The sequence below is a fragment of the Lycorma delicatula genome, chromosome 13 (genome assembly GCF_047948215.1).
Source record: "Lycorma delicatula isolate Av1 chromosome 13, ASM4794821v1, whole genome shotgun sequence".
In the NCBI taxonomy this organism is placed as follows: Eukaryota; Metazoa; Arthropoda; class Insecta; order Hemiptera; family Fulgoridae; genus Lycorma; species Lycorma delicatula.
The window spans coordinates 17,331,899-17,344,422 of NC_134467.1; the positions used below are offsets into that span (position 1 = coordinate 17,331,899).

General features: G+C 26.4%; 1 protein-coding gene across 4 annotated transcripts; it reads right to left on the minus strand.

The window, feature by feature from the left end:
* Nucleotides 1-233: 233 nt before the first annotated feature.
* Nucleotides 234-9,212, minus strand: LOC142333745 (uncharacterized). Of its 4 annotated transcripts, XM_075381216.1 has the most exons (7): nt 8,837-8,987; nt 6,991-7,140; nt 6,773-6,901; nt 5,146-5,250; nt 3,531-3,668; nt 1,371-1,521; nt 234-457 (listed from the first exon to the last, which is right to left on the minus strand). In XM_075381216.1, exons 1-7 carry the CDS (start codon nt 8,840-8,842, stop codon nt 450-452), a joined length of 687 nt encoding a protein of 228 aa, XP_075237331.1. In that variant the 5' UTR covers nt 8,843-8,987; the 3' UTR covers nt 234-449. The 4 variants fall into 4 exon arrangements, with proteins under 4 accessions (XP_075237331.1, XP_075237329.1, XP_075237328.1 ...); XM_075381214.1 differs by lacking the exons at nt 234-457; nt 8,837-8,987 and adding an exon at nt 9,096-9,212 and having other exon boundaries at nt 482-1,521; XM_075381213.1 differs by lacking the exon at nt 234-457 and having other exon boundaries at nt 482-1,521; nt 8,837-8,998.
* Between the last annotated feature and the right edge of the window lie 3,312 nt (nt 9,213-12,524).

Here is a 12,524-nt window from a genome sequence, read left to right on the forward strand (position 1 = left end):
ATATATATATATATATATATATAAAGTATATTATGATAATAATATGGAAATAAGGAATACGGTCCACCAAGCATGAGATTTCGTACATCAAGATGTCTTGTGATATAGTGAATGCAAGTGGATATAAAGCAAAGTTTGATGGTGTAATAATAATATTATATTAAAAAAATGAACACAATAAAAAATACGTTTGTTAATTCTTTATTGTGTACCTTACAATATCATATGGCATTAATACTTTATCTACAATAATCAGTAATCATCTTTTGAAAAAGAATTTTTTTGAATTTGCATTGATCAGAATTAAAGTGATTTATTTAAAATTACACTTTTTTTGCAAATTTTATTAAAATATAATTTCATCATTCATGTCTATCTATAAAAGCCTGCCAGAATTTTTATTTTTTAAATCTACTCTCCAATATTTAATGATCTCAACACAATTTTTTTCACGAATCTAAATAAAAATAATCTTATCTATAGTTTGAATGTAAAATTGAGATATATAATATAATAAATCTATTATTAAGAACTACTTAAAAATTTATTAATATTTTTTTTAATGATTACAGTCATATTATCTTTCATTACTGTGAATTGAGAATGAAATACATGCTACCTTAAAGTACTTCTAAATAAATACTACAACTACAAGACATTGGACAAACATTACGTAGATATTTTTTTTATATGAACATTATTAATATGTCTCTTTAAATATAAACTGCAACTAAAAGACTTCGAACAAAGGTTACAATCGTATTTTATCTCATTATTATGTACATTATTAATATGTCTCTTTAAATTATCAATTAAACCAAAAGACTTTTGACAAATGTCACAAACATAACTTTTATCTTTGGTATGGATATTTTTAACATGTTCTTTTAAATTTGAACTATTTTTTAAGACTTTTTGACAAAAGTTACAAGCATAACTTTTATCTAAAGTATGAACATTTTTAACATGTTTCCTTAAATTTGAACTATTATTAAAGATTTTTTTACAAAAGTTACAAACATAAGTTCTCTCTTTAGTATGGATATTACTATGCGTGCGTAAATTAGAACACGAATTAAAAGACTTATGACAAAAGTTACAAACATAATCTTTAACTTTTTTATGAATATTATTAACATGTTTCTTTAATTTTTCACTATAATTAAAACCCTTTTGACAAAAGTTACAAACATAAGTTTTCTCTTTGTTATGAATATTAATATGCTTACATAAATTAGAACTAGAATAAAAACATTTATGACAAAAGTTACAAACATATTTTTTCTCTTTAGTATGAATATTCATGTGGTTGTTTAAATATCTACTAAATTTAAAAGACTTTTGACATAAGGTACATACTAATTTATTACCTTCAGTGTGCTTTTTAAGATGTAATTGTAATGTACAATTATTATTATAAGATTTTGAACAAAAGTTACAATTATATTTTTTCTCATTCACATCACCGTTTATGTGTTCACTTAAACAATTTTCTGTTCTTTCCTGGATGGTTTCTTCATCCTATAAAATAAAATAAAAAAAGTTTAAAAATCCAACTGTACATTACATACAAGTATATAATTCAATCTGACAACAACCAAGAGAACCTCTATGAGGTATCGTTTATAGAGATCAATTTAACACATGGAAATGCTAACAAATTATAAAATGCTTGACAAAACAGTTCTCATGTTTTCACGGTTGGTTACCAAACGTGTTCATTATCCAATACTTTATTGAAAACAGTCGTTTACCAAATAATCAATAACCATTACACAGAAATTATAAAATCAAAATAAATCCCATCAAGTATCTTTCATCTTTTATTTAATACTGTCATGTGTTTGCAGCTGCATCAGGATATTGAGAGATTGACAATTGAAAATGTTTATATAATTACAATTTCTTAGTTTAAGAACATAAGTAAACAAGACAAGTCAATAATAATAATAATAATGACAATAATAAACAAATAATAATAATAATAATAGTAATCACAACCACATCAATATGAAAAATAATAATAAATGGTGAATTATTAAACAGAATTTAAAATAATCACCAGAATTTATTTATAGGTAGTTAAATATTGAAAACCAGAATTCAGTCCCATTGACGAAAGACATTAGCATGACCGATGAACTTACTTTTAACAACTGGTCTTGTATTAACAACAACAGTACACTAGATAAGATATGTATAAAGTTCTTTAACTACAAATACCTTTGCTGTTCACAAATAAAACTACCCTATAGTTTTATGAATGAATTTAATTTATCATTTTCACTAATTGTCTTAACAGTAACTCAGTGAACCATTTCTTGTTTTCATGTACTGGAATTACATATGGCATTAAATCACGTCTAAATTGTATGCACTACAAATTTGCACCTTCATTGACTCAATGACCTTTTGATTGCAGGATACTCCCGCTTCAAATTCACAGAACTCCTAGGTTAGAAGTGTCTCACAAAACTCTATTGTAGCACTCTCTCACAGACTGTCAACTGGTCTTCCCCGGAGTATTTATACTCCTATCCTCTTGACCTGCAGTACTGGACCCAACTAAAAGTGTCAGAATGATCATTCACCATCACATTTTCCAATGAGATTCCTACCCTAATTTAGTAACCTTTCTCACAGAACAACATCTGTTTAGGTGTGTCAGCAGACCGTATTAAAAAGGACGATTGTTAAACAAACCTGTTAGCTCTACTAAAAGGGTTTCTTTTAGCCCCTTTCTGAATTCCTACCATTATTATAAACTACTTTTTTCTTAGGAATCTTAGGAATCCATTACTCAGGTCCATTATACCAATATTTACACTGGTACGTTACAATATTTACATTGAACACTATTCATTCACGTGTACAACTATGCTTTTTCAAACTAGAAAATCTGTCTCTGAATTTATTTTCAAATTAGTCATTCTTTATTTTTTTTACAAAAAAAAAAACCAAAACAATTTATGTAAGTATGAGTATGGTCTGCAATACTTTGTGGATTAAACTTTCCTTCAATAATTTGCCTACTACATAAAGTTTCTTTTTCACTTCAATATAAGACACATTGTATTAATTCTATATGGAACTCTGTGGACAATGCCACCTTCAATTTATGCAAAAAATGAAATCAAAAGGCATGAAAAAAATGAAGTATTTTAGGTCATGTTTATACGAATTTTTTTCATTATTTTCACGAGTAGAATAGGTTATGAAAGTCCCAGAAGAACTTCATGATACATACTGTATATGAACCTATACAAATAAATTATTATTTTTTTTTTTTAAATTTTAATCAATATTCTTTACAATTTATAGTATTTAATGAATAAAGAATCTAAAAGTTAAATCCACAAATCTATTAATAACATTTTCTCTACTTCATGTAATAATTTAACGATTTAACTGTGTAGTAAATAAATAAATATATATACAGACTTGTACATTGACCTAAAACAGAACAGTATATAATTGTACATGTATTTACTATATTTAACTGACAATATTTATCTTAAAATTTAACTCACATGACTAGGTAATTCGACCTCTTCTGTCTTGACCTTTTGTAAATATTCATCATCTATATCAAGTTCCTCAATTTTCACATTATCATCGTTTACCTGTGCCACAGTCTCAACATCTAATGAAATGTCCAATTCCTGTGTCTATAAATAGAAATAGAAAAAAATTTACTTAGAAACGAGGAAAAACATTTAACAAATAACAATTTGTGTCTTTTCTGTTAATTCACCTGCACCATTTTCAACCTTCAACCATCCACACATGATAAATTTTTTACCTCGCAGAACAACGGACACCATAATACAAACACTGTGTCTATCCATCAATATTATAGTACAACATTCATAATCAGTAGCATTTAACACAAAATCCCCGTAACTTTACATAGAACAAAAATAAATAAGTAAAGAAATGAAATCACACAAAATTTCCTGTCACCAAATATGAGGCTACCAGAACATTGATTTGCTCACAGAAAATGGAGAAATCAAACCTAACCTGACCTAAAATTAAAGTTTCAGGCAGCCAAAATAAAATGTCTTCTGTAATTTGTTCAAACAGGTCATTTCATAACGAAAGCTCACCCAAGTATGAGTCTAATTCTCTAATGAGCTGTTAATGCCACAAATTCCTTCAAGTTTTCTATTAGGCTGATCCTCACTTGACAAAGATAACTATGTTAACTGGAAAACGATTACCCTCCGCTCATGTTTCCTTCTCCAAATTTACTTTGTAATTACACTATCTTCTATGGTATTTTTTTTATCTGTTCTGCTTCTCAGAAAGAAATTCCTGCATTTGGTATCTATTCAAACATCATCTAAAATCCTGTTATCTATAAGAAAATCTACTAACTTTTCATTACTATCAATAGCTTGAATTAACTACACAACTGATACCATACTAGACAGCAATCAACATGAAAAAGATGGAAAGTAATATTGAATAAACAAATACATATAAGAATGTTAATAAAAACATTACATAACCCAAACATATCTTATTTGTTACAGAATTTAAAAATAATAAAAACAATAGAGATCGAATACAATTAATGTTATTAAAAATCAGAAAAATTACGGAAAATTCAGGTGTAGAGGATTTAAGATAAAAGACTCTAGAATTAAAAACTAATCTTTGAGTCCGGAACTAACTCAAAAGTTTGAGATCAAATGAATAAAGAAGAATTACATCTCTCTCTGCCTTGAAATTTTATTTCTTACAAACCTTCATGGATTAACAGGACAGCCATGAAATACTCACAAAAATTCATGAGAACTATGTTACAACCAATACACATTAAACCGATAACATCTGTTAGAAGTTATCCTAACAAGTTCAAGTTCAAGACCTTATTATAAACTACGAAAACCTTCATTTGTTTTACTGCAAAGTGTATTAGCAATGATAAAATTAAATAAATTAATAAAACTGATAAATAATTTAAGAAAGATGATCTAATTTTCAATTTACATCTTATACTTTTCAATATCCTAGTTGCATCTTACATAACCTGAGGAAACATTACATGTAATTTATAATTCTGCCCAAAAATAAACTAATATCTGTGATTAACAACTTGCATTTTATATTAATTATATAATAGAAATAATACCTTACCCTTTCATTTTTAATCTTAACATCTACTGTTTTAATCATTTCTGTTGGAAAATTACTACAACCAACAATAAATGTATTGTCCTTCAGTTGCTCTGTATCAATTTCCTGAAACATAAAAAGAAAAAGCTGGCAAGATTGCATGACTTTCCTAGCTATGCTGGTGTAGTATAACTTTTATGTAATAAAGAATTACTTTTTGAAAGTAATTAAAAAATTGTTTCTCCTTTTGGTTTCAGAATGTAATGCAGGTGCCAAAGGTGTTTACATTAATGTAAACAGCCCTTTGTGATGTGACAACCCAAGTGATGAAGAACAATGCAATTTTTTTTTTTTTAATTTTCCTTTAGTAAAGTCATTTCCAAATCTAACAGACCCTTCAATTTAAAAAAAATATTTCATAAAAAGTTTCTGAATTTTAGATCTGAGGTCTATAACTTCAAAAATTGTGGACAGTTTCACGATACCTCTATAAATTAAGTATAAACTTTAAAAAAATTTTTGAAATATTAACACTGAAGGGAGGTAAACAAAATAACAAAAAGCATATATTTTAATTTTAAGAGTTAATGTTTTGGAATTTTTTTGTTATTATATCTATATGCGTTGTAAGTACATAGATATAGATTTGTAACAAATTTTCTTTAATAAGTTTTCTCTAAAATGCCTCTAAAAATGAAAATTGGTTTTATTGTGATATTTCCCAGCTTCTTAATGAATTTTGAAAAAAAAAATTAATATAATTGTCCAATAAGTTTATTATCAATGCCCAATATGTAGAAATATTTGAGCCCAATTTGGAAAAAATCAGTTCAGTCAAACCTGATATATAGCCAAATGCAATGTGACATATATACTTAAACATACACAGATGCTTTTTTGATCTAGATAAATTCGTTGGACCCTAAAACATAAAGATTTGCAAAATACCCGATACTCCACTTTTGACATGACCACTTTCCCTTTTAATATAGCTATTCTTGCTGGGTTTGCAGAAAAAGTAAAACTTAAATCACTCAGTGCGCTGAATGAATTCTGTAACACTTTCCTTCATTTCTCTTTCAAACTACTCCATTTTTCCAATAAAGAAGAAAACAACTCTGCTATCATATATACATTCATAGAGACATCCCAGAATGATATACAGTATTATTTTGCATTAATATAAACAATTAGATGCTCCAATTATAATGAATTTTTGCTCCAGCTAAGTGGTACATTTAATGCATAAATACATTTTCATCTCATACTGATCAATAAATAATTAATCTTTAATTAATATTAAATTTCCAGTTCTCTTTTTAACAGTAATTTAAATTATAAGTTTTTTTTTTTAAATCGTAATTAAGCCTAAATCATGATTCAAAACGAGGAATACCAATTAGATTGTTGGAATTATGTTAAAAAATAGGTTCATTCTCATTTAAAGGATAAAATTTTTCTACAGTCATTTTTCTCTTTGATTATTGAACGACCCTCGCATTTATTTTTAATTGTTGAATTCCTCATTTTATTTAGTCTATGTGAAACTTTACTTTCTGGATTACATACGTTACCTATTCTTGCAGTCCCTGACATGGAATGTCAATCAGTAATAAAAAAATGTAATACAAAATAATTTGTACCTTACCAATTCATTTTTAATTTTCAAATTTTCTGATTTAATAAAGTTGGTTTCTTCAAATGCAAGAGGATCTGTTTCTACATCATCATAATTAACATCAAGGGGATTCTTTATCATTTGTGATGAATCAAATTCCTGAAACATAACACCACAGATTTATGCTACAGAGTTAACAATATGTAAAATTTAATGTACTTCACTTAAAAAAATTGAAATAAACTTACATCTTCAAACGTAGTACTTTCACTTGTATGGTGTGGTATAAACAAAGATACAGTTTCTTCTATTTTATTTTCTTCAGGGTCAAATTTAATGTCATTAATATTGGACATAGTTTGGTAAACAGAAGTGTAATTTAAAGATGCACTCATTATCTAGAAGTAAAAATCAAAATATCCAAATTTATAATATAATATTTGTAAAATGTAAAAACAATATGTTCATTAAAATGTTTAAAATATGTAGCAATAATTATGTTTTTGATTTTTATTCTTTATAAGAAAGCTCTTTGAAATGGTTTTCTATTTTAATGATTTTTATTCTTTATAAGAAAGCTCTTTGAAATGGTTTTCTATTTTAAAACTGCGAGATTAAAAATAATTAATGTACGTGTTTCCTGATTTTGAAAAGCAGAAACCATTACCATTCTAAGGGGAAATATTTGAGTTATTTAAAATATACTATTACAGTATCCTAGGCTATTTTGTTAAATTTTTAACATTCTAATTGATCAACTGCTTCTGAAAAGATTCTACAAAAAAACAAATAGAAAAGTCTTTTCTTCAATTTAACTAATTCTAACAAAAGAAATTTCACACTCACTTATATGGTAAACCACAGAAAAAATAGAAAATATTTTTAAAACAATAGATGTTGATAGTGCTTTCAAATCTGACAAATTCTCTAAGTAAATTATTACGAATCACAAAAATAAAACTTACAAACTTCAAAAATCAGTAGTTTACAAACTTTAATGTAGTTCCTTTGATAAATTTTTTAACGGACAGACTGGAAGATCTTTTGAAAAAAGGTAGTAACAGACCACAAATCTTCTTTTCTCAATATGAGAGTTTCTAATTATGCTTATGCTCACATTTATGAGAATCATGTTTTGGAAGGTTATATTCAAAGTATTACATTACAATGGTTATATTCAAGGTAAGGTTGCATTCAAAGTGGGTTGAGAACAAAGGTTTGAAATTGAACCTTTTAGAGTCGATGTAAATTAATAAACCTAAGAATAATAATTTACTTTTAAATGATCAATTAAATTTAAATAGTTCACAAATGTTGAACTTATGGATGTGAGATGGGCTTCATTTGCTAAGTACTGCCCTCTTTTTCTGAAGTGACGAATAGTATTTATTGTTAAATTTATAAATTACAGATACATGTGTACACTCCCTATTGTTGCTTTTAGTCTATGTGCATTTTAGATGTTTTTGTACTTAGCTTTTTGCATGTATTTAGCTGTAGTATTCTGTTTGTAACACCTGAGTAAGGTACTGATACCAGAACAGCTGTTGAGATTTTTTAAATTTTGTGAGAATTAAATAATATATTTATTTTATTAATGTTATTAAAACATGTCTTATTTCATTACGATCACATAAACTTAAACTAGAAGTCCAAATAAAAAAATTATCACATACTAAGCTTAAAATTAAACAAAGTAAGATAGGTTAGGTAGAAGTAATCTACGGAACAATTTTCTCCTTTTCAAATCGGTTTAAAATACCCTTCACCTGATAAATTTCAAAAACTGTTTAACTTAAACAACATATATCTCTGATGATAAGTGGATTAACACTTAAGTGACTATTGTTTTTTAAAGGTATTTTGGGGTTACATTAAATGTGCATGCCAGCAAATTATTAACAACACACCTTACATAATAACAAACCGTAAAATGTAAATGTAAAACAAAAACATATTTAAATACTTTGCTAATAAGAGCAATTGCAAGAGATACAAGAAAGGCTACGGTAGTAATAGGTTAAGTATACGACCGTATTTAGCATTGAAAAGTAATTTTATCAATTTAAATTAAAGATACTGTAAGTTACTTACGTTCATTTAAAATATTCAAACTGCAATCCAACAAAATTCAAACATCAAACAAAAACCAGCTTTTCACAAAACACACATTAAGAATCATCTATCTATGATCAGACTTTTTAGTTTTAAGTTACAAAACACGCATTCGTTTTAATATAAATAATAAAATAATCTAAAAAAAGAAACAACGATGTAAAACTTAATGTTGTTTTTTTAAACTAAGTTACTAAATACAAAAAATAAATAATTAACTAAAGGATTTCTTTATTACCTTAGTATTCTATATTCATCAACAGCAACTCAATAGCGCTGGTTTTTAAATGGCTTTAAACCAAAGAGTAATATTAGTGTTAATTGTTATTGAAACTTTACTATTTTTCATTCAAAACCATCAAATGTATAAGAATACATAATACTTAAAAACAAAAAGGCAAACAAAACATCAAAAAAAAAAAGGTTAATAATGAGTTCAAATCCCCATCAGGTTTAGAACCTTTTTTATATGGTACAAACTTCATTTATTTCTCAGCCCAAAAATAAATAAGTAATTAAATTATACATTAGCTGGTTGTTACTATTAATAAATAGATTAAATAAACTCAATTATGGTCGAAAAGGAGCAGAAATAATGGAAAGAAAATTTGACATATTTTTCAACTGAAATAAAAAATTTAAGCATAAAAAAACAAACCTATATCAACAAATTTGATCTCACCAGTTTCACTTAAGGTAATAAATAACTATACGTTTTGAAGAACTGCTATAGACTAAAAATTAATTTTATGCTACAAATTGTCCAGCTAATAAAAATAATCAAAAGTAGAGTCTATGGATCACTGGTATCACAAACTAAAAAAACAACAATAAGGATGGCCTATTATTTCATTACTGTTACAGCCAAAACTTGTAAGAATGATCATATTAAAAATTCTGTTTCCGACTTAGTTTCTACATAGAATAGAAAACATTACGAAAAAAATCATTAATATTAAAAGAAGCTATTGCTCATGTGCAGATTCTAGTCTATACAGAATTTTTCTGATTCCTATGAAACATCAGATATACATGTTTTAAAGTGTTAGTATTAATTCATAATATATTATCACAGTCACATACAAATCAACCAGGAAAAGCTTACCAGATGTCAATTTTAGGAAGTATGCTAACTTCTATCCACATGTGAAATAATCATAAAGGAAACTAATAATTTTGAATTGTAATTTATCTTGTGCTCTTGGAGGATGGCTAGATAAACTTTTCTGGAAACAAATAACTGCTGAATCATATTCCAGAATCAATGTTCTTATAACTTCTGCTCAGGAACATTAACCACTAATATTCATTTAAAAAGTTCAATATCTTACTGTCAAAGATACTGTTATTTATGCATTAAGTGAGATTTTAGAATACTTATAAATATTTGTTCAGATGACTGGGAGAAATCCTCTACACAGATTTAATCTTTCTGGAAGCTTCATATTTTTCTAAGAGCGAAAATCAATAATACAGTGAGGTTCTGTTCTAGGCAAACTAGGGATTTTTTTTGTTGTTCAATTCAGACATTGAAGGTTTTGTGAACAGGGATAGTAAATTTTGGACCAGAATTTCAAAACAATTTTTCAATCTGTCTGCTGAAGAGACCTGAACTGCAGACAAAAGAAGGACTTATTCTGTTAGATTATATATTGTCATCTAAGTTTTCCATGAAGGTGCATGCCTTTTCATAAACTGGTTATAAATTTACTCTGGCAAAAATTAAATTAATTTTTTCGTAAATAAATTGTTAATCACAAGGGGAACAATTTTATATCTTATGAAAGGATTAAACAAACTTCTTACTGTAAAATATTAACTTGAATATCATTTTTCTAATTAAATTTTTATTAGAGTAGAAAGGAGTTTAATGTTATGATATTCTATAACTTTTATTAAATAATCTTAAACCACATTTTATAATATCTTAAAGTATTTTGCAACGGATCAAATTTCTATAATTATTTATTAGTTTAACAAAACTTTCTAGAACTTTTTAGTAAAATAAAACACATGTAAGGACATGAGGATAACATTAATTAATCAAGCAAGACTTAACAATCTGGTTTGTGATCTTAATTTGTCTAAATAAAGTCAGGAATTCCTGGTTTCAAACTTAATAGGCTGGAACCTCCTTCAAACTGGCACTAAAGTATGTTTTTTTTTGTGTTATGCAGCAAAAGTGGTTTTTGTATCTTCTTTATTTCTCTTTTGAAATTAACAATTTGTAAGTAACTTTAGCTCTCAAGAATGATATGATTTTGCTAATAGCATAAGTATTTGTTGTCATCAGATATTCACTTGATTAACAAAAAATGAACCTGAAACTGTTTTCATTCAATTTCATGCTAAAGAAAATCTAAATTTGTGTAAAGCTTGCAACACTGCCAGTTTCTCTAAGAGCTCAAGCAATTAATGGGGTAAACATATTAATCTAACTTGAATTACAATCCTGTACAAATTATTATGAGCAGTCGCTCCTGAAATAATAGTTTTCAAAACTGCTATTTTTTTTTTTTTTTATTGAAGTAATTTTTGATTTGCAGGCATTAAAAAATGTCTGAAAATTAAGACTGATTTTTTTTTTTTTTTAGCTGTTCATAGAATTCTTCCAGAGTTGTATTACATACCTAGCATCGACATCCAATAACTTTTTCTGGTTGATTTTATGTGATTGATAATAAATTATGAATTAATATTAACACTTCAAAACTGAGTTATAGTGTAAATAAAATCTAAAGGTGGATCTGCCTAACAGTTGTCTGTACTTGCCTCCTCTGCCCCACTCCTATAACCCTGCATGCAGAATATTTGCTATTGGTTTCTACAGAAGTAAGACCTCCGAATGGTTCAGACTTGTATTTATTATTTTTATTTTTTTATTATTGTTTATTCTACCATATTCATTTATTTTTTCCTATTATTTATTTTGTTTGTTATTTATTTATTCTGCTGCATTAGTTTATTTATTTGAGCTACTGTATAAACTATTTTGCACGAAATCATTTTATTTTTTATGTTTACAAAATATACTATGAATTAATCTTTTAATTAAATTAATTTTGTTTATTGTAGTGCAAAACTAATATCTCTATAGTATTCATAATTTTTGTTTTTAAATGTAATAATGATTATAATTACATTATTTTCATTCACATTTCTTTAACACTATTTATTTATGCATTTTTTTTGTGCAAGTTAATATTTTTATTTTATAGTTTTGTTGGCCTACAAAGCTCAAAAGAATATTAGTTTTGGTGCATACTTGCTATTTAGAAATAATTTTCATAAATAACTATGCCATATCAAAGAAAATCATAACATTATTGCCTAAATAAACATTTCATAGACTTTTGAATTAGGTCATTGTTTCTGTTTATTTATAGCAAAATCTTATTTAAAATACTTGAAAAAAAAAAAACCAAATACTTTCAATAAATAAATAAAATTAATTTATATACATCTTTAAAAAAAAAATTAAATGTACATAAACGTATTTATTAAATACATAAATAATTTTATTTGTAGTAACAAATTACCAGAACATATTTCCTTACTATAACAGTAATTTCATAATTGGATGCCAAAGCAAGTCATTTAAAATTAATGGTTGTGACTTTTGGAGTACACTACTATGGCTGTGGATTTAAAAGTTGCTGAGTGATGG

Excerpts from the sequence above, each read along its gene's own strand:
- LOC142333745 (XM_075381213.1), bottom strand. Across the intron at positions 6,902-6,990 it reads AAAGTACTACGTTTGAAGAT|GAATTTGATTCATCACAAAT; the intron begins GTAAGTTTATTT and ends GTTATGTTTCAG. Across the intron at positions 1,522-3,530 it reads AGGTCGAATTACCTAGTCAT|GATGAAGAAACCATCCAGGA; the intron begins GTGAGTTAAATT and ends TTTATTTTATAG.